This window comes from Pipra filicauda, unplaced genomic scaffold, assembly GCF_003945595.2.
Source record: "Pipra filicauda isolate LSUMZ 115617 unplaced genomic scaffold, ASM394559v2 scaffold344_size1527164_pilon, whole genome shotgun sequence".
Taxonomy (NCBI): Eukaryota; Metazoa; Chordata; class Aves; order Passeriformes; family Pipridae; genus Pipra; species Pipra filicauda.
The window spans coordinates 1021764-1048840 of record NW_024104470.1 but is presented as its reverse complement, the minus strand read 5'-3'; the positions used below and the strand labels follow the sequence as shown (position 1 = coordinate 1048840).

At 56.6% G+C, this 27077-nt stretch overlaps 2 protein-coding genes across 2 annotated transcripts; both read right to left on the bottom strand.

Moving 5' to 3' along the window:
* Positions 1 to 338: 338 nt before the first annotated feature.
* LOC113986508 (proton-coupled amino acid transporter 1-like) lies at positions 339 to 20283 on the bottom strand. The gene is made up of 11 exons (XM_027718273.2): positions 20228 to 20283; positions 16463 to 16610; positions 16166 to 16256; positions 15514 to 15602; positions 15217 to 15312; positions 14472 to 14556; positions 12226 to 12444; positions 11898 to 11996; positions 10293 to 10459; positions 5769 to 5938; positions 339 to 3107 (listed from the first exon to the last, which is right to left on the bottom strand). The coding sequence occupies exons 2-11, from the start codon at positions 16603 to 16605 to the stop codon at positions 2839 to 2841; spliced, it is 1428 nt and encodes a 475-aa protein (XP_027574074.1). The 5' UTR covers positions 16606 to 16610; positions 20228 to 20283; the 3' UTR covers positions 339 to 2838.
* A 1057-nt stretch (positions 20284 to 21340) lies between these two features.
* GM2A (GM2 ganglioside activator) lies at positions 21341 to 26283 on the bottom strand. Its single transcript, XM_027718279.2, has 4 exons — positions 26022 to 26283; positions 24046 to 24198; positions 23022 to 23204; positions 21341 to 22912 (listed from the first exon to the last, which is right to left on the bottom strand). The coding sequence occupies exons 1-4, from the start codon at positions 26136 to 26138 to the stop codon at positions 22757 to 22759; spliced, it is 609 nt and encodes a 202-aa protein (XP_027574080.1). The 5' UTR covers positions 26139 to 26283; the 3' UTR covers positions 21341 to 22756.
* Positions 26284 to 27077: the final 794 nt, after the last annotated feature.

The window sequence follows — 27077 nt, the reverse complement described above, 5'->3', positions numbered from 1 at the left end:
CAGCCCCACTTTTGGCATAAATCAGGCTGCTGGGTCGCAGGACACAGCTGAGAAAACAAGGCACAGCTTTGTGGGGCAGAGAAGAGCCCAGCCCTGAAAGCCTATATAGGCTCTGCTCACAACCTACTTGCACAAATGAGGTCAGAAGAAAAATCACAATTTTCTGAGCAGCAAAGCTGAAATACTTCTATTTGAAACCCTCAGGAGAAGTCGTGTGTGCTGCTGTGGGGGTGGGCACAGCACAGGGTGTGATCCTGGCTGGCTGCTGGGCTCCTCGTGCCCTGCTCTCACATGGATGCCTTTTGGAAGAGAAACCCCCATTTTCATACCCCAAAGCCTTTACACATAAAAAATAGATCATATTTATTGATTAAAGTAAGATACATGATTCAGGTGCAGCACCAGCTCTCCCACTGGGCAGCTGCACACGCTGACAATATCCATAGGCACGAGACATGGACATGACCATTGCTATATTTACACAGACAATTTTCTTGGTTACTGAGCAGCCTACAATACACAAGTGTCAAGTTTTCGTGTCCATCGGGTCCTGTGTCAGCCCCTCCTGGCTCAGCAGAGCCCCTCATGCCATGTGCCCTGCTGCCACATCTGGCCCCATCTTCAAACACCCCTGATCACCCCCATAAAAGTGAAGAGCAGCAAAAACCATTTAATGCTTCTGTGATATCTCCGTCTCCTTGGAAATTAGGTCTTCACTGCACTTCCAAAGTGAGTTTGGATGCCAGGAGCCCCACCAGCAAACCCACTGATGCCCAGTCCAGGCTGGGGACATACCCTGGCACACAGCTGTACCCAAAAATGTGGCCAGCCTTCTTATGGGGTACTACTGGCAGGGGAGGGGGAAGCATCAGACATCCCCTGCTCCTCACAGCCCTCCCTCCTCTGCCAAGGGTGACATTTTGGCTCAAACCCAACCCCCAAGGGCCACACTGGGGTTGGTACACAGCGATGGACATGAATATTGCACTTCTCCCACCTGTGTGTTCCCTGGAGCCCCTTCCCAGACCTGGGTGCTTCCTCTCTATCCCCATGGTGCCCTCCAGAGGAAGGATTTGAATTAAAGCTTTGCTCTGCTCCTGACCAAGCAATGCTGGTCATGCCAAAACCTTCCCCAGCACAGATTTGGAGGAGACAAGGTGAGTCCCAAGAGAAGCAGAAAGCAGGTGAGGGGCTGGAAAGGAGCAGTGACGTGGCACAGACCCACCCACACCTGGCCATGGGTCCACACACCAGCATGGGGCACCCAGAACAGAGCCAGCACAGCGAACACAGTGCAAGGACACAAACAGCACACACGGAGGAGACAGGCTGCAGGGACACCACTCTGCACAGCCTTCTCCTCCCAGAAGCAGATCAAACACCAAAAATAACCTCAAGCCTCACTCATCCTCCACCAAAGATAGGAACACAGCCCCTTGCTGCTGTACCCACCCACCTTTCCCACCACCACCAGCAGCCTTTGCCCACACCCAGGGAGACAGGGCTGCACTGGGATGCAGGATAAAGGCTCTCCAGAGCAAGCCACAGTGCTGCTGGTGTTTGGGAGATGCTGCTTTAGCAGGGAGGAGTTCGGCCCATTCCATGGAGGATGCATTTTATCCCTTGTCTTAAAAAAACAGAAATCCAGCAGAAAGGCAAAGAAACTCTGTAGGGAGGAAGCTGGGCTCACAGAGGAAGGAAAGCAGCAGCATTGCAAGGACTGTCTCTGCCAGGCATGCACCAGCCACAACGCAAGGAGCAACAGGAGTGCAGGGAGAGAGAGCTGCATCCTACAGGAAGAGAGGAGCTGAGCGGAGGCAGAGGATGCAGAAAGAGTGGGACCAGGAGAGAAAGGGTTAAAAAAAGAAATATTATGGTATTTTTGTGTCTGATTTGACATTCAGTGTCAGCCTGCAGGCACAGCCAGAGTGTGCTGGGGCCAGCTCAGGCACTGTAAACAAGGTGATGTATTTTTGTGGCATGCAGGCAGCATGTGGTGACCCCCAGGGACACCCCATCCCACACAGGGAAAGGGCTCCCAGCCAAAGGTGACCAGCTCAGCCCCTCATTATGGCACAGCCTGTTTGCTCTTTGCATGCCTCAGTTCTCTAACGTTTCCGAAAGCCAAGCATTAGGTTGTGCGCTGGATGGGGATAAAGGAGTGTCACTACTGAAAGCGTGGCCCAGGCCTTGCTCAGCCTTCCTGCTCAAGGCAGCTGGAAACAGAGTTGGAGCACAACAGGAGCCAATGCCCACGACTGGGGATCCCACAGCAGGAGAGCTGTGGGCCCTGGGATGCTCCACACCTCCAGCTCTGCCCACCCTCCCCACAAGGCCAGGGTGAGGAGGCAGCTCCACACTCACTGACCTGAGCTGAGGTTTGTCTGTTGCTGTAAAAATAAAGTGCTCAGGGGAAAAAAAAAATAAAAAACAACAAACTGGCACAAAAAAAGAGCAGTCCCTGTTCCCCACCCTGACTGAGGAGCGGGGGAAATATGGAAAGTTTGAGATTTAAAAAAATAAAATAAAATCTACATCCCTGGGATTCCTCACCTCCCAAAGTGACTATTTACACAGGTGCCAAGGGGCTGTTTTGCTGGACCAGCTGCCCAAGGAGCCTCAAGGGAAGACGCCACCTCAGCCTGGATCCCACCTTCCAGATATATCCCAGTGTGGGACCCTGCTGCAGCTGGGCGGTTGTGGCGGTGGGGAGCCCTGTCCTCTCATGGATCAAACCCACTACACTTCCCAAGAGGAGAGGGGAGGGGAGGCCATTCCCAGGAGAGCAGTGCCCAGTGCCTGTGCACCCCCAGCACGGCATCAGGGGCGGGGGGGCCGTCACTGCACCATGACACTGGTGGCATTGACGACGGTGGTGGCGGGTGCTGCCAGCTCCACCAGCGCCTCGTACGTCCCCACCACAAAGCCCACGAAGCCAAAGAGGCTGATGGCGACGTCCTTGGCGATGACGAGGGGGTGGATGCCTTCGGAATAGTAGGTGGCGATCTCCAGCAGCGGGGGGAAGATGAGAGCCAGGGCGCTGCTGCTGACGGAGCCCACCAGGGAGATGACGATGTCCAGGCGCGGGATGAGGATGGCCAGCACGCCTGGAGAAGGAACAGACACAACATTAGTGCTGCCGGCTCCCAGACACCAAAACCCCACTGCAGGGATGCCACAGGCTGGAGTCAAACCTCTGCCCTCCTCCCTGACAGAAGACACGGCTGAGTACTTTTCCATATTTTCCTCCCCTAGAAGCAATTAAGCTGTTGCATTAATGAAGTGCAGCACAAAGACTAAACCTTTTTGTTGCCCTGGGCTCCACCAGCACAAGCTCCAGGGCTGAGCAGGATGGGTGCCACGGGCAGAAGAGCAGCTGCCAGTATTCCCGACCCCCCTGCTGAAAGCCGGCACTCCTGTTCCCCACACCTGGGGAGCCATAAAGCCTCAGAAACCCCATAAAAGCAGGAGATGGGAGGAAAAAGGCATCTCCCCCCACCCCAAATCAATCCATGTGGTTTGCACACGTTTAGAGCTGCTCCAGCAGCAGCACACCCACGGCATAGCCCAGGGGAGAACATTTGTTAGGTGCAAACTACAGCCAAGGAAAATCCCCCTGGGAGACTCCTGACAGCTTGCATTTAGCGGTGCGAGCTCCAGCATATTCCTGCTCCCCTTCCTCCTGCACAGGGCCAGGGGAGGAAAGAAGGATAGTGCCCACAACCATGGCAGCTGCAGCTTTGGTGGAGGAGGGATGTCTCAGGGCTCCTTACTGGAGGGATTTGTTCACTCCCTGGACATCAGCTGCAGGCTACTGGAGCCTCCCTGAGCCAAAGATCACCCATGGCACTCGCTTACAGGAGAAGGAAGGCTTGGAGATTGACTGTGCCACCACTGCAGCCCTGCTGTCATCTGGATAAGCCTAGAGACAAACCATCCCTCCACATGGGAAACAGCAGCAAAGGTCCTGAGCTGTTGACCTGGAGGCAGATTATCCCAGTGCTCAGCCCTGCACAGAGCCAAAGGAGTGCCCTGCCAGGTCTCTGCTGCAAACAGCATCCCTGCTCCAGCAGCCTGGGTGGAGAGCAGAGCAGCCCACCTCCAACAGCATCCTCAGCCCACCCCATACTGCTCTTTGGACTCAAAAGTAAACAAAATTATTAACTCCCTGCTAAAACAAGCAGAACTGAAGCACCAGCTGCAGCGCTCAGCCTCCAGGGCAATGGTCCTGCTTTCAGCAGGTATTAATTCAAAGGGTTTTTAAGTGTGCTGGTTTTGAAGTCTAAGCTTGAAAGACACCCAAATACCAAATTGCATCCTCTCCATCTCCCTCTTAGGGAGGCAAAGCCCTGATGTGGGCTTGTTGTTCGGCCACACAATCATCCAATGAATATTCATGCAGCCCCCCTAATTGCTTTTATCCTTCAGCAGCCACAGAGATCCCTTACATGGAAGGATGAGGGGAGGAGGCACAAAGGAACCAGCATCATTCCACCAACATCTCTGCTGCCTCCCTACCCCCAAAAGAAAGGGTACAGCCACTACTGATGCCTAAAGCCATCCCATCACTCCAAGCTTTCTCTTCCCTGGCCTGGCACACCCCATCGCCCTCTGGGAGAGGCTCCCACCCCCCAAGCAGGCTCTGAGCACCTGGTCCAGCACGGCAGGATTTTACCCCTCTGTGGACATCAAGGCTCCAGGAACTCAGCTCGGGGGAGATGGGGCTTTGCCCCCCTCTGTTAATGCAGCACTTCTGGCCCATCATTAGCAAGAGCCCAGGAACAGCAGCACCTTGCTCTGAGCCAGCTCCAGCACCCTCGAGTTACCACCACACTCTTCTCAAGTCCAAACCAGAGCCAGCTGGGACGTGGGGCCAGGTCTCTGATGCTTCATCTCTGGTGCATCAGCAGCGTCAAGCCATGGAGAAAAAGCTCCATCTCAGCACATGACGCTGGGGAGCTCAGCCAAGCGTCTCAGCTGTGCTGACAACAGCAAGGGTTCAGCCTTCAGGAATCAAAGCCAGCCAAAATCAGATACCCCTGCACCTGATATGCTTCACACCTTTCCCAGAGGTCCACCAGGCTCGAGCCAGCAGCCTGCTCCACCAGAGCCTCACTGCAGGCACCACACACCATCAAGGGAAGGGGACCGTGTGGGGCTGATCCAGGCAGACCTGCCCTGTGGCACACCAGGGCTTTGGTTATGGGTCAGCTACCACTGTCAGCTGTCCCCTGCTGTGCTACACGCTGCAATGAGTGCGTGGCTACAGGAACATCTGATCCTTCATGGTCAGTGACTCCTTTGCAGCCGTGTCCCCACCCCACAGGCACGAGGAGCCTGGCTGCACACACTGCCTACAGAAAACAGCCTCTGCTCTGGGCTGCCCTGGCACCGAACCAGACACTGGGCATTTCATGCAAAGCCTGATGGGACTTGATGACCCACAGAAGTGCCACCAGGAGGATCCCAGGCCTGATGCTCCACAGGGATCTGCCACTTCAAAACAATGGAGGAAGTTTACTACTCCTCCACTGAGAAGTCTGATCCCATACAGAGCGGGCAGAGGACCACTGCTGCTGCAGCTCAGAGGCCACCTTGGCCCACTGCCTTGCAATAGCCAGGCCCAGGGACTGCCAGCTGGGAGGGCTTGAGCAGCAAGGCCAGAGGCACTGGGGTAAGGGGCGAAGGCTCACAAAATCACCAGCCCACAGCAGGAAGGAGGTGCCAGGTCCTCAGAGGGAAGCTCAGACAAGCTGCTTTGCACTCACATGTGAGACAGACCAGGGCCAGCCTGAGGAGAAGGTTGACCACCAGGCCCCAGCGCTCTGACACCCGGGCCACGAGGGGAGGGATGATGATCTCGGCAGGCACGTAGAACTGCACAGCGTACGTGAAGAAAATCCCAAAGGAGAAGAGCAGCTTCACAGCTTGGTACAGCCTGAAAAAGGAGAAGAACACAGTGAGACAGGCTCTTGGTACAGCTTGGTACAGCCTGGTACAGCCTGATAAAGGAGAAGGACACAATGAGACAGGCTCTTGCTGCAGCCCCCATGGCACCAACGACAGAAATTAGAAGAGGAACGCTCTGCAAGGACTTTAGTGTGCCAGTGGTCTCTCCTAGAAAATTAGAGGTGATGCATTTAACTCACAGAAACCTTTCTTGAGCAAGGGATAGCAAAGACAGTGCAACCTCCAAGCTGTGTGGCAACATGCCCCCACACCTAACCAGAGGCTTCAGTCCCGGCTTTGCGTAAGGAACCGTCAGACCAGCAGCTGGGCTGGCAGTCTGTCAAGTGCTGCTGCCCTTTGGGAAAACTTGAGGGAACAGATATTGAGAGCAACCAGCAAACCACTGACCTGCTCCCAATTCATTCAAAGGCACAGGGAAAGCAGAAGTGTCCCTGGCCAAGTGACCAGGAGCCTAACTTGTTCCTCGACAATTTAAGGCACCTTTCTATGTTTCCAGATGCTCACATGTGCCACACTGCCCTTGGATGCACAAAGTAACACGTCCTCTGGGTACCTTGCTTCCTATGGACAGGGATACAGCCTCCGTATCACCCTCTCCACTTCCACCCACTTCAGTCCAGGCTGGACTCTGCAAGGTCTGCAGTGACACGGGGTGGCCTTTCCCACAACCACCCCCCATAGACAACACCCAATTGATCACTGGTATCTGCTGTCCTGACTTTTGGCCAGAATGAAGTTGCATCCATTACCCGTCCCTAGAAGTTCCTCACCTTGACCTTTGCTAGCAAAATCCAGCCTCTGATAAGGAGAGGCTACAAGCCCCAGGCTCGTTCAGCATGTCAAGAAGGTTAAAGGGGGTGTTATTGCTATTTTCAGCTACCTAATAGGAGGCATGGAGAAGACAGCAACAGGCTCTTCTTGGAGTTGCACAGCAGAAGAACCAGGGCAATGGGACAGAACTGCATCCCCAAAGGGTGGTTAAGGACCAGAAGAACGGCCTGGAGAGGTGGGGAACCTCTGTCCTTACTGATGCTCAACATTTAAGCTGGCCCTGCTTTAGCAGGTGAGAGGACCCAATGATCTCCCAGTGCCCTCTCCAAACTCAGTTACTCTGTGATTCCACAGGCAAACTGATCACAAAGTTATCACCAGAGTGTGCATGCTCAGCCACACGTGACAAGTGCACAGTAGCCTTGAGCTACCAGCCCATAACTGGCATATCTTATCACTGTATTCCCAGGTAAGTGATGCTGTAAAGCCATAAAGTGCTCCAGGGCAATCCACAATCAGTATCTGTTGCTGTACAGAAGGAGGCTGTGTTCATGTCCTGCACAGGTCAGGAGCCAGGACAACAAGCTCAAAGGGCATTTTAAATACCAAGAAGAGGAAGAGCTCAAGCACCAGCTTTGATCTACAGAAAACACAAGTTCATGTGGGGCCCTGGAAAGGCACTGCTCGGCCAACCACACCAACGCCTTCTTCACCCAGACTGCCAGGTCAGGCCATCCCAAAAGGCTGCAAGAAATGAAATACCCTCTTGAGACCATAAGCTCTGTCATTACCTATTTCAACCAGCCACATGCAACCCAACAGCTTCCCCCTCACTACTGCATTTCTGCACTCTCCAGATGGTGCGGTGAAGCAACCCTTTTGAGGAGGCAAGGAGGGATTTCTGCAGAGCAGCACAGTATTTTGGACACTGTGGTTAGACCTGGGCACTGGGAACCGACACACTCCTCGTTTGAGGAAGCTGCGGTTATAGAGAAACGAGGCTGGAAAAGTCCTTAGTCATCCTGTAACTCAACAACTCCCGAGACATTCATCAAATCTGTTCTAGAGACCTCCAGGCAACGGCTACAGCCAAGGCAGGCTGCAGCACCTCCTCCACAGTCCTCACCTTGTCTCCCACGCTGCAGGAAAATCCCAGGACTTCTCACCCACAGCCCTATGACCAGCTACTGCAGCCCAACACCTTTTTACTGCCAGGGAGAAAACCTGCAGGTGAGGCAGGATGAGCAAAACACTCATTTCAAGAGCAGGTCTTTACCCATCACCTATGGTTTATTGTACGGGAATACAGCAATCAAGGCTTTATTCCAAGTATCCCAGCCCTTACTTGAGATAATCCATTTCCAGGTCTAACATTTACAGCCTCCATGAGTGTTCTGCCACGAGATAACGTGCACAAACACCAGAGTGTTCTGCGTGCCCAGTCACAAGGACCACAGCATGCCTTCCCTGGCAGTTGCCCACAGGGAGCCCTGCCACATGCCCAGGCTTCCCCAGGCACTGCTTCCAAAAGGCTATTCTCTTCTCACTACCCAAAAAACCCTATGGTTATTTTCAGAAGAGTACTTACACAGAAGGTGTGGATACTCCTAGAAACATGCATTTGCAATAGAACCTCTCTGTAGCCTAGCAGGTCACAGTAATCCCATTATTTTCCTTTAGAGCAAGCAGAGCTGAGATTCCCTGCAGAAGGCCCTGTGCAGCATTTCAGGCCAGCAGACATCGTTGCAGGCTGTGGCATGCAGAGCCCAAGACCTGGAAATGACCTGCTTTCCACCTTCAGGAGAAGCAGCAGCACTTCATCCCCTTCACAACACACTTCAATTTACTGAGCAGAAGGGATTCACACCTACTGTGCTTGGCACGGTGGGATTCAGACCTCCCAACGGCACAGGCACACCCTTCCAGCAGCCCCATCCCTCCTCACTGAGAGCAGGGACCTGGCAGAGCTCCCAGCTCCTGCAGGGGACAAGACAAGGCTCTCGGCAGGAGCAGGACCTTCTGTCACACCACCACCAACATCCAGCAGTGCAGTCACTACACAGACCCAGCATGAATGAATGTCCACGAGCTCTAGCTGAAAGAAACCCACACAGCAATAATTAAAGCAAAACTAGGCTCTGTTTTGGTCAAATCTTTGCCTTCTCCAGAGCCCCAGCTGCACGGCTCTGCAGGGTCAGCATGAGGAAGCCCACCAGTGACTCAAAACTTGAGTCCTGCCCAAATTTACTCCAACAGTGAGTGGGGAAGACGTAGCAAGTCACTCTTGTCTCTTGCAGGATCTCAAGCCAGCAGAGACCATCAAAGAGAAACTGCTGAATTTCAGAGTGCTCTGGGGCAAATCCAGAGAAACTGGTGCCGCAGGACAGCTTCCCAAGAAATTTCATGGCATCAAAGCCAACACTCAGCCCCAGCTCCGTACCACAAGTGGTACCTCTGCAGTCTGTGCAGAAGAGCTCCAGCTCCTCCTTGCCCATCAGCACCACATCCTGCCACCCAGACACCCCAAAGCAGTGTGTTGTAAGAAGAGATCGTTACTTTCAGGACTTTCTCAATAATCCCAAGCAGAGCAAGCTGGAAAAGGCATTTCCTCTCAATATTTGCACGCTCCACACTTCTTGTCCCAAAGGTAAGAGGAACTGCTTGCATTTCTCCAGCGGGATGAATACGGAGCCGTGGCACTGAGCAGTCACCTGTCCCAGGGGCAGAGCAGCACAGCCCAGGTAGCTGCTGCAGCAGCCACCAGCCCTGGCAAGAGGAGAAACAACCCCTCTGGGTAGGCAGGCAAGGGGTCAGGGCACATGTATTTCCACAGGGCTCCAGACAGCGACTGGAGCCTCTCGAGAGGCCTTGCCAGATCCCAGAGGACAGACAGGTTTGGGGAGCTGCAGAGCTCAGCCCCCATGGGAAGGAAGGGGCATCCTCACAGCACCAGCACTCACAGGCCAAGTGTTGGCTTGAGATAAGCCACATCCAGGCAAAATGTGAAGCCCAGAAGTGGGGGTTTGAGCTCCAGGGCTGCAAACAAGGAATGCAACCCACGCGTGGAGACATCACATCTCGCCCCCTCTGGGAGCTCCCAGCTTTGGGTTAGTTTTCCATGTGCTTCATTTGAGGAAGAGAAGTGGCTTTTGCACAGCTTAGAGACCTTTTGGTACAGCCACATTGGGGTTGTAATCAACATCTGCCAGTCAGAGGATTGCTTAGCCCCCAAAAAGGTGCTACAAGACTCCAAGAAAAAGGCAGGAGCTGTACTTACCCAAGCAAGGACCACCAGGCATCCCAAGGAATCAGCCTGAGCTCCAAAACCAAGCTCAGACCCCACAGCTGTGAGCCTCTCTCCACCCCATACATCAGACAACCCTTGTCAAGCTCCATGGGACAGTTTGGCTATGGCATGTTTGAACCTTCCACAAGCTCATCCAGATTTGTTCCCTTAAGGACCAACATCCCCCGCTGCCTCCTCTCCCACCTCCCTGTCCAGGACCCTCCTTCCTTGCCCCCCAGCCCCTCCACTCCCCCTGGGGACTCACCAGCAGTTGGGCAGGTTGAGTGTTATGCTGCCCTGAATGTCCGCCCCGAAGCGCAGGTACCCCAGGACACCGAGGCTGATGTACAAGATGGTGACAATGGTCATCCCCACATAGAGGACGATGGGGAACTGCTGGGGCTTCTTCATCTTGTTTTCCAGAGGCAGCACCTGGGAGAGGAGGAAGGGGAGGTTGATGACAGAACAGCAGGTTGCCTCCATCCCTCTATACCCCTCAGCCTCAAAAAGTAGCAGGGGCAGCCCCATGGCCATGCCAGGGGATGGGATGGTCACACATGGAGCCCAGAGAACCTGGCTGAAAAAGCCACTGTACTGAAGATCCGACTTCTGTGCTTACACTGGAGACCTTCACTTACTCCAGCAGGTCACCCATGCCCTTGCCTTAACAATGGGATCTGCTCCCTGCTCTTGGCAGGAGCTGTGCCTAGAGCTGCCAGGCATCTTGGGGCAATGCCAACCACCCCATACCTTGGGTGCACTACACTCTGCACCCCAAAACAGCACGGCCATGCCCACTATGTTACATTGCCCTATCTTCCCCAGCAAAACCTGGAAAGACCAAGACAGACTCTCCTCTCCTATCAAGCTTATCCGGACACATTTCAACCAGGCAGGACAATAAAAAGGGGAAGGACAGAGGTAACTCCTTCACTACACTATTAATTCTACACTACTAACACTAAATACAGGCCTTTGGCAAACATTTTTATAGCTGTCCTTGGATTTCAAACCCTTGGAGTGGATTTCAAGAGACACAGTGGCAAAGCTGGCGAGGAGGCAGGACAAGAATAGCTTTTATTTGCTTCTCCACCTCCAAGTCATGCAAGGAAGACAGCATTTGTGCCTCAGTGCTGGCAAGAGCCCTCTGCCCTGGGCATAGCATTCAGTAAACACTCCTCCAGTAATGGATTTGGCCCTCTCCAGGCCTGTGTTTACACAGCCAGCTTATATTAAGAGATGAAAACATTTTTTTCTCCTTTGAAGGGAGCTCCCGGAAACAACCCACAACATCTTAGGGAGTCATTAAGCTCTCCACCCACCCACCCAGCTTTTTTCACAGACACAGTTGGTCTATTTACAGCATCTTCTGTGAGAGGCCCATGCAAATCCAGCCCCACGGCAGGCTGGGGCCACACAGCTGCCAAAGGGAGATCTCAGTGCCTCTGCAGCAGGGTGGGAAGGAAAGGATCACATCTTTTTATGCTGTGCTTTTTGGCCTTCCATTTGGGCAGCTTCAGGATCCAGCCTGGTAACAAGACTCAGGACAATTCCTCATCTGCAGGTCAGCCAGCACAGCCCAAGGCAACTGCCAGCGTGACTCCCAATCTACAGCCAGATAAAGCCACTTTTAAAGCAGCAACCAGCCTCCTGAGGTTTGGAGCACATGCTCCTCCAGCCTCAGATGGAAGCAGCAGGGTTTGACCCAGGAGATAGCCTGGAGCCAAAGCTAACAGCATCACCCAGAATTTGGGCTACTGTCAGAGAAGTTCAGCTGCAAATGCAGCTGCAACACAGAGCAGGTGCTGTGGCAAGTCTGAGCAGGGGCTGAGGCTCCCGTGCAGCTCCTGTGCCACACGCTGAGACTCACCACCCCGATGCCTTCGAAAGCGAAGATCGCAGTGCCAAAAAACAGGGGGTAGGTCTTCCAGGCTGCTGCTAGAGGCAGGTCTCTGGGATCAGGAATGTCCTGGAAAAAAGCCCACACAGAGTTCAGACACAGGGAAGGTGGGGAAGGCCTGGCCTGCTCCCATCCTTCCCTGTCACAGCCCCACACCGCAGGGGAAGCCTTGTGGAGCAGAGGGTAACCACTGTGCCCATGGGAGCAGGCAGCACCCCACGGCATGGAAACACCCTGCTGCTGAACTCCCTCCACGGGACATCCCAGAAATGAGAGAGGGGAGCCCTTACACACGTACCCTGACGATGTACTGGTAGATCACAACAAGGCTGACAAGCATGGCCACGTTGGCCAGCATGGAGAAGACAGACAGGACCTTGAGATTCTGGATGAATGTGAGCAGCACCACGAAAGGCAGGATGGAAAGCATGTACAGCCGGGAGTCCATGGTGGGGGTCATCACCACCGTCCTGTTCGAGCTGCAGTCATTGGTGGTGCCGTTTGCAGCAGAGACGACCTGGGGAGGCACAGGAAGGCCTGATGAACCAAGGTCTGAGAGCCATAGACCTTGGCAGACCATCCCAGGTGGGTACCCCATCAGCTCACTTCAAACACAGTTAGCTGACTAAAATCAAAGCAACACGGCTTTTCAGGTAGTCTTGAAGCAAATCCCTTGCAGGGAGCAGAGGAAGACACTGAGTTATGGCACCTGAGTCAGGACAGCAAATCCTGACCAAGCCCAGGCTCGCCAGGCAGGAGAACCTGATAGAGGGTGTAACGAGGGCAGAGGGTGGTTTGCACTGCCCACCAAGGCCAGTCGGGAAGAGAGGAAAGAGGCATTAAGTTCTGTTTCCTCAAAAGTCCTTTTTCTCTTGCTGCATGAACTTGTCATCTATGTCACATAGCCCTTCAGTCACCCAATGCTCTGTTCACATGCAAGTATCTGGAAGATACTGCTGGGCCCCAATTTTGATTTCTTCATGAGGAACCACCCTTTTCTTGGGGTCTTTCATTCCAAAGGCACGCCAGGCCATGTGCTCAGCTCTAGAGACAGTTTTGGCCCAGGAAGTGCGTAGCTGAGCCATCCCCCCCAAGAGCATGGGCACGCTCTGGGTCACCAATACAACCATGAACAAGCTGGTTCAGGTACCAGGTCCTGTCTGGCCACTGCAGCAAAGGGCTCCTGAAAACTAATTTAACCTGTTCCACAGCAAGTCCTGCCCCTAGAGAGCTCTGCACAAACCACAGTCCTCTGTGGGAGAGGGCAGTGCAGAGCCATGCACCCATGGGACAGCGCTGCTCGAGCCCCAGCCTGCCCTGTCTCTCTGTGGCTTGCTCCAAAGACATTTTCCAAACCAAAGCTCTGCCCAACACAGTGGCAACTCGCCCAAGGTACCACCTGCACCATGACTCCCCATCGAACACGCTATTTCCCACCACAAAAAGAAACAAGCAACACTCCCCTCTCCCCACCCAAAAAATTCCAAAACTGAAGCCAAGGGTTTTCCCAGCTGTGGCCTAAAAAATGGGCTGGATTTGCAGGTTTCTGCAAATTTTCCTGGAAGCTTGAGCCAGCCTTCGCTACAAGGAGCAGAGCAGAAAGCACCCCTTGAAGTGGCAGCAAGGGGCCGTTCCCAGGGGGTGGAGGTCAGCCCAGCCCTGTGCACACACCCTGCTGCCTCCTGCTCTCGGGGTTGGCAGTGTCAGATCACCAATGTTCACCCATTTACTCCTCCCAGACATCCCACAATGGGAGTCTCCTCAGCTGCTGCTCCCTGAGCAGAGGCATAGGCTCCCACTGGCAGAGCCCCCTCTTGCTCCCCAGGAACCACCTCTGGAGCCAGTGGCCATCAGGGAAGAGCTGACCAAGGGCACAGCTGTGGTGGCAATGACCAGACCACTGCTGCAAGAGCAGAGCAGGAACACACTTGGGAACAAAGCTGAGCAGTGCCTGCGAGGTACCGAGCTGGTGGAGGCTGGGAATGAGGACTCATTATTCCCAGTTTCTTACAGCACAGGAGCCAGCCAAGCGGTTCAGGGTTTCTGTTTATTTCCTCCTGACGCCTGGCAGAAGGAAACTCTTTCTCTAAAGATGTAATTAAGCTCCAGAGCCATGGGATGAGGAAAGAAACTGGAATGCAAACAGGTCCAAGAAAAGGAGAAGAGAGGTTCACAGCAGGCCCTGGGACTCACATATTACTATCTACACCAATAAATCAATTAACTGAGAGGGGCAGGACAGCAAAGACTGTCACCTCTGCTGTCACCTCTTTGCTGTTGTTCCCTCACTGGGAATGGCCCCCACTTCCACACAGACAACCCCAACACCTCTACAAAATCACAGGGACTCTCGGAAAAACCTGCTCTGTTTGAACAGGAAAACCAATCCTCCAAAGTATCTGGGCAGAGATGCAGTACTTTCCTGAGCAGCATATCCTATGGAAACCAGACCTTTGGTGGAGAACAGGGCAATGACACAGGAGCAAAGAACAACCCGACACCCCCTCGCCTTCCCCTTGCTCATGAAGGAGGGATAAGTCCAACCTGTCTCAGATTGTCAGCCAGAAAGACAAAGTACACACAGCAGAAACCCAGCTGAGTGATGACCAGGAAAAGTCCCACCATACGCCTGGAAAGCAAAAAAAGACCATTTGTCAGCCAGAACATACAGAAATAAGAGCCCACTTGGGTTTCTTGGGGCTGGACTCGCACACTGCAGCAATGCTGCTCTCCCTGGGGTTGGGGTGTACACCCAGCTCACTTGGCTGAGATCAGGAAAAAGGACTGTATCTCCATCCAACCTCACAGACCTCAGGGTCTCCAGTCTTCCCCTCCCATCCCTTCCATAGGGTCAGTCTCCTTTGGGTTTAGCAACTCCAGTCTGCTGCTGAATTGTGACAGCAGGAGACAACACTCCCTGGACACAGGAATGGGTGAATGGTCCCAGCACCTGATGTGCAATATGTGATGTAATGTGGGACAAGGTGGGAGCAGGCACTGGACATGTTCCGTGTCCAACAAGATGGGCCAGCACTGCAAGACACTATTCACTCCTTTGTTATGCTGTGGAAACTTCTCCCACTCCTTTAGTCACGTCTGGTTGGGAACAGTTCTGGGTCAAAAACCCTCTGGGGGACACTGAGCACTCAGGGCAGGTGAGTCAAGTAACATTTTATGTCACTTGTGCTTATCTGCTCACACAGCTCAGTGAACAATGGCTCTTCGTTCCCAGCTGCAGCACATGCTGGTCTTAAAGACAAGTCCCTGCCTGGGGCAGGGGAGCAGGTACCTTCCCCAGATGGCATGTGTCCGCAGCCACGCGCTGGGAGTTGCCTCCAGCCCGTACATCACGGCACCTCCATAGTCCACAAACTGCTTCTGGAACCTGTCCAGAGAAGAGAGAAGGGACATTAATGTTAGCCCTGTCTGCTAATTCCCAAGGCAAATGATGACACTAACATCAAAAAAAGCCCTGTAAAAAAGTGCAGCAGTTCCAAACTGAGGCTTTGACATGGGCAACTTGCTGCTGGGGGGCTTCAGAAGAACTGTAGGAGCAGGAGAGCCGAGAAGGGGAGTTGCTCCTTACCTGTTGCAGAAGTGATGGGCGCATTTCACCAGGATGCCCATGCAGTGCACAGCCACGACTCCCATCACCAGCAGGCTCACAGGACCCAGCTGCAGGGAAGAGAGGGGGAAGGCTGCACTCTGATGGCCAAAGGCAGAGCTGCACAGTACATTTTACTTCCAGACCAAACTCCACGGGCTGGGTGAGTGGAAAGACTGCTGGAGGAGCTTGGGTGCAGCTCCAAGGAACTGGCCCCCCAGGACCGAGTAACCTGACAGAGCCACGAGCTTGGCAGGAATGATGCAAAAGAAGCAAGTTGGGGCAGTTTGGGTGTAGCAAAGCACTTCCAGGACTGCTTTCCAAACTATCTCACATGTCCCTATTATAAGGGTGAAGAAGAGGTCACGGTCTGGCCCCAGCACCCTGCCTGACCCCACACAGGAAACCACAGCCCCGACTTACACATGAACTCCTCCACACCAGGCAGCACAACGCAGGAACAGCAAGAACAGTCTCAGCAGCAAAGCCACAGAACCCAGGGTGCAAAAGTCACCAAATACTGAGAGGCAGCTGGGCAGGGAGTCAAGCCCCAACAGCGGCCATTCAAGCTGCCCAACGCCCCAGGGTCACTCTGGCCCTTGAGCTCCAGCACAGCAGGGCTGAGCTGCCTTACCAGGATGCCAGCATTCTTCACAGCCAGAGGCAGCCCCAGCAGCCCTGTCCCGACATTCCCCTTCAGAAGGTGGATCAGGGTCTGGTACCACCTGAGGGGGAGAAGATGCAGAGGTGACCATCATCACCCAGACCATACACATTTGTAGCACTCAGCTCATCCTGTTGAGTGTCCACAGCAGATCTGATCTACTTCAGGGAATGCATGTCTTGATCCTGTCCCCTGCATCCAGCTCAGCCAAGTGGGACCAAGGAAGGTCTGAAGGCAAAGCCCAGGAGGGAGGGAAGCATCACTCACGTTGTGCCGTTGGTCTCCCCGAAGCGCTGGTAGGACTCGGGGTGGGCGAAGCCGTTCATGCCGTCGGGTGGGCTCCCCTCGGGCGTGACGTCCGTGGAGCTGTAGTCATTGTAGTCCTCGCTGCGGAGGCGCCGGGTGGACATGGTCCCTGTGGGGGGAGCAGCATTAGGGGTGCCCAGCTCCACACCCCCCTTCTCGGGCTCCTTGGGGTCAGCCATGGTGCAGAGAGACCGGCTCGCACTGCCAGAGCAAGGTCTCCTCCGGGCCTTTTATACAGCCACAGGCTCCCGCCCAAGCAATCACGGAGTTGGCATGTCCTAAGGTCAAACGTGCATGGCACAGTCCCACTGGCTCTTCCCGCAAGCTCGTGCCCACGTCTTGGGCACACCCAGACAGAACGGGGTCAAGATCCCGCGGGCAGGGCCTGGATGTGCCCCACTTCATGTCAGGCAAAGCATACCCCTGCTCTAAGGGTGGCGAGTGTGGTGCCACAGCCACGGGACATGCTGGCACAGTGTCCCCAGCCCTGGCACTTGAGACTGGGGCTGTCAAGAAGACAAGGCCAGAAAAGTGCAATTGCTTTTAATTTGCACGCAGTGTGCTGCAAGGGAACAGCTTGCTCTTGCCAGGGAAGGGAAAGTTTCCTAACTTCCCTTTTTTTCCTCCTTTTTTTTTTTTTAATCAAGACTTTTTATTAAAAAGAATCAAAAGAAAATTGATTAGACTCCATCAGGCAGGAGCACAGACTATGAGACAGCACAACATCCACCTTAAAGGTTTCACAGCCAAGGAGGTGCCTATGAGACTAAGGGACTTCCCAGGATGAGGCACCTGCACAGTCTGGAGCTCTCGCTCCAGCAGAAACCCCAGCAGGGTTCTGCAAGCCAGGAGCATGGGCAGAAGCCCTCACCAAAGACACACACCCCTGCCTTCATCTGGAAAACAGTCAGCTGATTCAGTTCCCACATGTGCCACACCCAGCACTCCAAACACCCACTGGGAAGGAGCACCAGAGGCACAGGAATTATCTATCAGGCTCTTGCATCACAGCCTGGTGAGCCAGTCTCTGCCCCACAGCTCCTCTGGGCTGTCATGCCCCAGGCATCACCCCTTCCCCAGCAGTCCTGGTGCTTCCTATCCTTTCTCCCCAGCGCTGGTGGGAAACTGGGACCAAGAGGAAGCAGCAGAGAAATGTCATTACTGCAAAAAACTGGCTCATTTCCTGCCACAGCTCCTCGTGCACCCGCCAAGTCACGCGAGCGCCTGCCGGATACGGCCCCGGCACAGACCCACAGATCTGGCTGTGCAGGGAAGGCTCAGCCCAGGCTACTTGTGTGCTTCTCCATCCCCAGAGCCCCAGGCATCCCCCAGAGCATCGCTCTGCAAACCTGGCTGGTACACGGGAAACAAGCCAAGAGCTGCATCTTCTGGGAGGGTCCAGCCTGGAGATCAGATGGGAAGCATGGAACAAGGGTTTTTCCTCAGCTCTGGATGCTCCAGATCCCAGTTGCTCTGGAGCAGTTACCCAGGCCACACCAAAGCTGCTGTATTTCCTGCAGCACCAGGCAACACCGGCAGCTGGAAGCAGCAGTGTGTCCCATGGAATACTAGCCTCTGGAGCAACGGTGAGGCCAGCTGCAGGCAGGAAGGCACTCCACAGCCACAGGCAGTACATGCATCACTCCTGCCCAGCCTCCTCCCTCAAAGCTGGAACAGGTAATCATGTCCTGAACCGGCTCTGCTGCAGGCAGGGCGATCCGGCGAGGCAGGGACCAGGAAGAGCGGCAGCAGGAGTTTACACAAGGAAAGCATTACAAGCTGTTTGTCATCGGTGCCAGGCCCAAGGGCCAGGGGAGAGACCTGGGAGGCTTTGCCAAACCCCAAGGGCTGGCAGTGGGCAAGGACAGCAGGCAGAGGGTGTGCAGGGCTGGGTCAGGCATGGGCAGCACCCCCAAAGATGGCCTGCACAGCATCTGAAGTACCCAACAGCGATGTCTTCCAGATAAACACAACACGGTGACATCACTCTGCCTGATCGCTTCCCTGTGGATTTTTTTTTCCCCCAAGCAGGCCCGTCTGCTTTTTGCTTTGAAGAGCCAGGGAAATGCATTCATCGTGACTTGCCTGCTTTGTGTCTGGATTAGAGGTTGCGTAGCAGCGGGGAACGAGCACTCGGCTCCCCCGCAACCAGCAGGAAAAAAGCTGCAAAACTTGTCTCATCCACACGATGAATACTTCAAACCAAGGCAAAACCCCACTACACCATTTCCTCGTCATTGCAAACAGCAAAGACAGGAACAGCCACATTCGGTTTCCACTTTGAAACCAACTCCTCTGTTGCATTCACGTAAATTGTTTTTCCTCATCTACACACAGGAGCAATTTCATTGTCATAAGTGAAGCACCTACAAAAGCTGGGGGGATAGTGACAGCAATTTGTCCCTTACAGTGACAGCCCCCCGCCAGAAGGCAAAAACAAGATGTGACTTGCTGCTGACCCTGACAGCTCTCTCCAGCTGAGCTGTGGCTGCATGTACACGGGGAAATCTTCTGGAAAAGTGAGCTTCGCAGCAGAACTCACTGCCGCTTCCCATCATGCCTGTTAAACCTTTTACTTCCAAAGCGTCGCTTGTAGTCCACCCAAGCGTGACACAGGGGAGAGCTGGCGCTGCCAGATCCCCCTCCCCGGCCTGCAGGGAAGCCATCATGCCCATGCCAGCACAACACCTCCCAGTCACAGCATCAGTCCTCTTGTCCCTGTGCCACCCAATGCTCCCACAGCTCCAAATACACTCCCAGACTCACCTTTCCAAGGTTTCACAGCATGGCCTGGTCCCCCCCCAGCCCAGCGTCTCCCCACATGGAGGCTGCTGGGCACAACCCTCCCCCCCCAGTTCCCGCAGCTCCCCCCCCCCAGCCAGGCTGTGCTGCTCCACTCCCTGCACCCCAGAGCTTTGGGGATCCCTGTGCCCTCCCCCACTGCCACACAGCACCCCACACCCCGGTGTACAATGCAGGGGACTGTGTCCCCTACTCCCCTGCCCCCTACTCCGAGGGCAACCCCAGTGTGTGCCAACACCCTGCACGGCATCACTGCACCCCCCTGGGTACCCACGTGGGGTCAAGGCAGACCCACACACTTGTGTGGGCTCTGAGCACCCTGAAGCACCTCTGTAGGCTGCCAAGACCCCCAGGGACTTCTGGGCACCCCTGCAAGCTCCCATCACCCCCCTGCACCCACTCAGGTTCCAAATACCCCCCCACACATGGACACACATACAGGCCACCAGCACCCCCGAACTCCCCTGAGCACCCACGTGTGCTGCCAGCTCGCTTCTGCAACCCCAGAGCCCATGCCAGCCTCCAGCACCCCTAGGGACCCCCGGACACCCATGGGGGCTGCCAGCACCCCCAGTGACCCCAGGACACCCATGCCAGCCTCCAGCACCCCCAGGGAACCCTGAGCAGCCACGGGCGCTGCCAGCACCCCCATGCTCTGCGCATCTGCCCGCGCACAAGGACTGCCAGCGACCCCCTGGAGCCCCGAGTCGTGTCATGGCTAACCCGAGCTCCCCCGAGCACCCACGCGGGATGGCAGCACCGACAGGACCCCGCGCACCCGCGCCGGCTACCGCGCCCTCCGCGTTCCCGGGCAGCGCGCAGGCTGACAGCCGGCTGACAGCCCGCTCCCGCAGCCCCCCTGTCCCCGTCCCTGTCCCTGTCTCTGCCCCAGTCCCAGTCCCGGTCCCGGTCCCGGTCCCGCACCTCTCGGCCGTCCCGCACTGCCCGGCCCCGCCGGGCCCGCTCGCTCGGCCGCGCCGTCACGTGACACGTGGCTCAGCTGAGCGCGGCGCCTGCGCACGGGGAGAGGGGCGGAGCCAGGCGGGTGAGGGGCGGGGCCAAGCGGTGTGAGGCGGGGCCAAGAACGGAGGGCGGGGCAGCACTAGCGGAGGCGCTGAAGGGGCGGGACCACTGGTTGTAGGGGGCGGGGCCAAGCTTGGCGGGACGGACGCGGGCGGTGGCGCCCCCTGGCGGGCGGGCCGCGGGTGGCGCTGCCCGGGCGGGACAAGGGCGGGGGCCCCGAACCCCGAACCCCCCGCGGGCAGCGGAGCCGGGGAAGGGCCCGCAGCACAAGTCCTGTGAGGAGCGGCTGCGGGAGCGGGGGTTGTCCAGCCTGGAGAAGGCTCAGGGGTGACCTTATCGCTATCTGCACACACCTGACAGGAGGGTGCAGCCAGATGGGGGTCGGGCTCTTCTCCCAGGCAACCAGCGGCAGGATAAGAGGACACGGTCTTAAGCTACGCCAGGGGAGGTTTAGGTTGGACATTAGGAAGACTTTCTCTATAAGCAGAGTGATCAGACACTGGAAAGGGCTGCTAAGGAACGTTGGTGGAGACGTCATCCCTGGAGGTGTTTAAGACTGCACGTGGTACTTAGTGCTATGGTCTAACTGTCATGGCAGTGTTAGGTCAAAGGTTGCACTCAATCATCTCAGAGGTCGTTTCCAACCTAATTGATCCTGTGATCCCCTGCAGCAGGGCTGTTCCTTGGGCAAGGCATGCAGAGTGATACAGGTGTCAGGATTACAGACAGTTGCTTGGATGAGTGATACTCCCTGAGCCCCCAAGCATGGGCTATGACCCCAGGGCTGTCCCTGTGTCCCCATGTCCAAAAGCAGTGCCTGCAGATTGCCTCCCTGCCCCTCACACAGGAACCGGCCTTAGGGCTGCTCACACTCAGCTCCTCTGGCTGCAACATCCTCCACCACAGACCCCCCACCACCTTCGTCTCTTCCAGCTCACATCCCCATCCCCACCATTATAAGGGAAACAAATGTCACCCCACCTCACCCTCAGCACCAAGAGGTACCAGCTCTGCTTCCTGGTAAAAAGATTTATTAAGAATCTGCAGTACCTGCCCAAAAGGAGGCTGCTGCCATGGCACAGGCGCTGGTGGGGAGCAGGGACAGAGCGTTAGTTCTTCTCCAGGCAAAGCCATGGGATGAAATGAAGCCAGTGGAGGACACAGAAAGGCAGTGGGAGCACATCTGTGTGGTGCAGGACCCCCGCAGCAGTTAAGGCATATAAAGTGCTTGTAGGAGACCAGCCCTATGGAGGGGGTAAATAACACAAGCAGGCAGGGACAGTGAGGGACATGGGTGGGTGGTGGGTCACCTGCACCTCTGCCCTCTCGGCACCTCTCACAGGGGGGTGATGTCAGACTCACGCCCTGCCCAAAGCTGCAGCAGGAAGGATGCTACCCACCCACACCACAGTCCCCAGCCACAGCCAGGAGGTCCCCAAATAGGATCCGGGCTGCTGGTCTTCATGGTCATCTCCCATGTTCACATCATCCCACATTCAGGATGCTGCTCCGTGTTGTGGTGCCGCTGTCAGTGCATGGGAAGGATGGTCCCACGGCAGTGTCCTCCTGCCTTGGCTCAGTCCCAGTGGAAAAATGAGATAAGTGGGACTGGTCCTGGTCCAGGCTGTGCCCCAGCAGCCCATCACAGCTGTGTGTCCCCCTGTGGAACGAGTGCTGCCATCAGCCAGCCACCTCTCCTGCTGCCAGGAGCATCACCAGCCGCTTGGTCCCTCGCGAGTGGGAATGTCCATGTGGGGCTCCGGTGGTTTCAGTCCTCTTGTGTTCCTGATGTTTTCTGCACGAGGGGCACAGGGAGGTGCCTTCCCAGGTGCTTCTTGCCACCAAGCTGGTCTCCCGTGCAGGACAAGGATGCACCAAAGGCAGACCCGGAGGTGCTGCGTGGGGACAGGTCTTCTGCAGCCACTTTGGGGACACGTCTGCAACAAAGCCCTGTGCTCTGGCCAGAGGTGATGGGGGCAAGCAGGGACACCCTCCACAGCTAGTCCTGCATCCCTTCAGCCTGCCACAGCATTTCCAAACACTCCTTCCTCCCCATGGACTGCTCCAAGAAATACTGCTTTTCCCTGGAATGTTTTTGTCTACAATTGCCCTGATAAGATTACCAAAAAAAAGAAAGAGAAACTGGGTAAAAAATATCTACCCCCAGGTCATACTGGGGTTAGGCTACAAGGCCACCCTGTCCAGGCAGGTGAAACACTGGTGATGGGTTTGGGTACAGCAGGAGAACCAGAGGGGCCTTTCTGGGTGTAGCAGGGAAGGTGGCACCAAGCAGGGGCACAGAGGCTGCTTCCTCCTGACAGCAGGAGGGATGGACCTCACAGGGATAGGTTGGGACAGGACAGGGTGCAACTGCATGGGATGGGACAGGGGACCATGGCAGGGGGGATAGGAGGGACAGTGCCCAACCCCTCAATGGGACTGCAGGGAGAAGGCCAATTTGACACAGGCGAGCTCCTCCCCACCATTGCTGATGACTGCACGGACACGGTAGTTGCCGTTGGTCATCCAGGAAGGCAGTTCCACGTCAGGCACGTCAAAGTCACTGGCTGGCAGGGAGTAGGAGCCCTATGGAGAGAGGCAGGTCAAGAGATCAGCCAAAATCCCAGCCCTGCCCTGAGGGGCACAGTGGTGCCCGTCAGCACTGCCAGCACCACCCCGGGGGGTTCAGCCGTACCGCTTTGAAGGGGCAGTGGCAGGGGATGCCGTAGGTGAGCAGGGGCTCTGGGCAGGTTGTGCCAGGTGGGATGAGGTCATCAAGCATGCTGCAGACATCGTTGTAGGTGCAGCTGCCCAGCTGGTCAATGCAGGGCAGCTGGATCCAGAGCTCACCCAGCGCCTTCTCTACCGTCAGCACTGCCTGGAGGGAAGATGTTCAGCACCAGTACAACCAGCACGGGCACCCACAGCTCCTCCAGCCGGTCCCACAGCACCTCACCAGCCAACTCCCTCAGCTCCTGATCATGCAATCTTTGGGGTGTCTCTGAGGTCACTGCACACCCTCCTGCTTTCAGATCCTCTCAGCCTGCAGAGGTTTCTCTTCCTCCAACCTCAGGCTGGTCCCTTGAGCAAACACCACCCAGGAACCCACAATCCCACTCCTTCCCCTTTCCTCTGCCTCTGTCCTCAGACAGGTGCTCCCATCCCTCAGCTCTGCCTCCAGGCTCCTCCAGAACACTTCCCACAGCCCCAGCCACAAACATAGCATTGCTCGAGACAGCCTATGCACCCTGGGCAGAAACATGTGTTTCATCTCCTTCCAAAAACTTCCCAAAAAGTGGTTCAGGGCAGCCAGCACAGCCCAAGGCTCCTGCAGCAGTGCCCCGGCATGTCCTTGGAGAGAGCAGCCACATCTGGCCTCTGAAAAAGGAGTACTGCAGTGACTGCCAGGAGCACCCACAGCACTTGGGTTTCATTTCCCTCCCTGAGCCACTACGTCCCCGGGACACAAGACAGGTCAGGTGGTTTCTCCCCCTGGGACAAAGTTGGGAGGCTCCCACTGGGCTGTCAGCTCCCACCGTGGGTCTCCCCATGCCCTGTTCTGCCTTACAGAACCCGCTGTGCTCAGCCCTGCACCGCTCTGTGCCTCGCTCCCCAAGGGCTGCTCATTCCTGCACCCACTGACACGCATTTCCCAGCGGCCAGTGGTTAAGGGAAGTTCTGCCCTCCCTCATCACATGGAGGCATGTCTGGCACTTTACCTTCAGAGGGGAAGCCATGGTCTTTCCGTTGTTGACGGCTGCACTGACACGCAGGCTCCCTGGGATGCTGATGGGGTCGGGTGCCACGGAGAGGCTCTGCACCACCACAGGGTCTGTCTTGTCACCACAGTTCTCCCAGGCAAAGCCACCAACCTGCAGCACCAGGGGACAGGAGGAGTTAGAGCCAGGGCAAGCCTCACCCTAGGTTTGCAGGAGGTTTCTCCAGTGCTGGACGTCTGACCCCCACCAAGCATCTGCTCACAAACAGCCAGAAAATTACCTTCAGCCCCTTCAAATGCCAAATAAACACAACACTCTGCATTTCTCAAAATCCCAGCTCTCTGAGCCTGAGGGCCACCTCAGAAACCCTCTGTCTGCATGCACTTTACACCGAAAGCGGATTACCAGGCTGCAATTTCCAAATTGCCTCAGCTCTGCTTCCAAACACTTCACATGTGAACAGGGCAAGAAGCATCCTTCATGCCAACAGCATTGAGCAAGGTGTGTGAGGACAGGTGAGAGCAAGCTGGGACCAGGGCAGCGTGGTGGCAGCTGCACTGTGCAGGGGGATGCTGGGGGGCATGGAGGATGCCCTTGGAGGGCCTGTGGGGCTGACACAGCCTCCCACCTCATCCAGGATCAGCCCAGCTGTTGCAAGCCCTCATCCACCAGCTACTGGCCACCTGTTTCCACACAGGAGCAGGAATCACACTCGTGGGGCAGATGAGCCATGGTTATCCCCTGCCTGATACAGTCCAGGGGCCTGATCTTGAGCTGGTTCAGAACAAATGAGCCAGAGAAGCAGCATTATCCCACAGAATAACGAAAATCCACACATAAGGAGATATCACCTGAAGTGGGGACATCGCAGGTGTGTCCTGTCCAGGCTAGGAGCCATGCTGGGAGATCTCCCCTGTTTCCTACAAGTCCCACCAGCCTCCCCAGACACCACCAGTAAAGACACTCAATCAAAGGTGGAGGGATGGCAGCACTTGTCTGCAACAGCCATCCCTCAGCCTGCCACAGGCCAGTGGCGAGAGCCCAGCCCCAGCTCCCTCCCCGAGCAGGTTTGGCCGGAGCAGCCCGTGTCCCCATGCCATGGTGTGGGGCTCTCCCTGCCTGCTCACAGCCGCAGAACCGGTGGAGGCTGTACTGCCTGGTGCCACACGGCAGCCCCTGCGGCCACAGCGCAGCCCACGCTGGCGAGCAGCTCATCCCGCATCCTGCTCACCCGCCGGGAGCAGCCCAGGGCAGGACACGGGGCTCAAGACAAGCCGGGACACGGGGCAGGCTGCACGCTTGCACTCAGCAAGAGCTGTGAGCTCCCAGCCCGGGGGTCTGCAGGCAAAGAGGCTGCAGGGAGCCGAACATCGGTGTGTGGCTGCAGATTGCTGCCCGCCGAGCCCCCCTCCAGCCTTCCCAACCGGCTCCCCCTTCCCTGGGGCAACAGCAGCTTTCCTGGAAAATAAATTGTGATACTTCCCTCCGCACCGCGTGAGAGTCACACACGGTAATCAGCTGTATCTTAATCAGAGCGTGTTGATGAGCCCGGCCCAGCGCTGCGTGGGAACGCGGAGGCAGAGCCTGGGTTGGAAAAGGCTCATGGAGAGGAGGACTGAGGGCCGGGAGACGCTCACCCGAAGGACGAGGCCGCTGGGCTTCTGGGTTCAGAAGTGTTTGTAAACACTGGATCCCTCCTGCTCCGAAATGAACCCCAGCCTCCAGCAGTCCTCCCCAGCGCGGGGGGCTGCAGGGTTCCAAGGGGTCCGTGGGACCCCACTCCCCCCCGCAGCCCCAGACACGCACCCACCAGCGACCTTGCCCCCGTCCTGCCAAGCAGAAAATGCTTCTGCTCTCCCGCAATCCCAGCGGGACGGCGGAATCTTCCACCTCCACGGGCCGATCCCCGAGCCTCTCCAGCAGCCCCCTCCGTGCCCGGAGGGGTGCGTGGTGCGGGATGCGGGGTCTCTCCTCACCTTGCTCAGCCGCCGGGCCCCGCTCCGCTCCACCAGCAGCGGCGGCTGCGGCCCGGCGAGCGCGGCCGGGACGAGCTGCAGCGCGCAGAGCGCCAGCGCCAGCCCCGCGCACAGCATCCTCCGGGGACAGGCCGGGATGGGTCCGGGGCGCGGCGGGGAGTCGCTCCGAGGGGTAGAGAGGCGAGCGGCGGGCAGGGACCGCGGTGAGAGCGGGCTGGCAGCAGCAGCGGGATAAGAAGCCCCGTGCGGTGGCGATGACCCCTCCCTCCGAGCCCGGCCCACCGCCCGAGTCCCCTCCCTCCCCCGGGAACGCTCACATTTTCCCCTCCTCTTTCTCTTGCTCTTTTTTTTTCCCCCTCTCCTCCCCAGTTTCGCTGCCAAACGCAGGACTGGACTCGCAGGGATGCTGGGACGGGAAGTTGCGCTTTCCCAAGCTCCCAGGGCGGGCACTGGGGGCGAGGAGGGCGGGGGCTGCACCCACCACCCCAGGGCACGCACGTCACCCCGCTCCGGTGGAGGGAGCCGATCATCTCCCCACCGCCCACCTCTCCACCCAGCGGCTCTTCTCGTTCCCCGCTTGGGCTGCCGGGGGCGCCTGAGGGTGTGCGAGGGTCGGTACCCTTTTGAGTCAGTACCCAGGACCCCCACGCTCCCCCCCGCACTCGGCAAGCCCAGCGTCACCAGAGAGCAAAGAGCAACAACACCGGGGCAGCTTCTCGCTTGGTGCCAGCACCCCACAGAGGCAGGACCACAGCTCTGCCCTCACCACCCCAAGGAGAGCTCCCCATAAAACCACGGCTCCACCATCCTCCAGCAAAGCCGGCAGGGAACCACTCCGAGGGGAACCCCAGTGTGTGCCAACACCCTGCACGGCATCACTGCACCCCCCTGGGTACCCATGTGGGGTCAAGGCAGACTCACACACTTGTGTGGGCTCTGAGCACCCTGAAGCACCTCTGCAGGCTGCCAGGACCCCCAGGGACTTCTGGGCACCCCTGCAAGCTCCCATCACCCCCCTGCACCCACTCAGGTTCCAAATACCCACACGGTATGTAT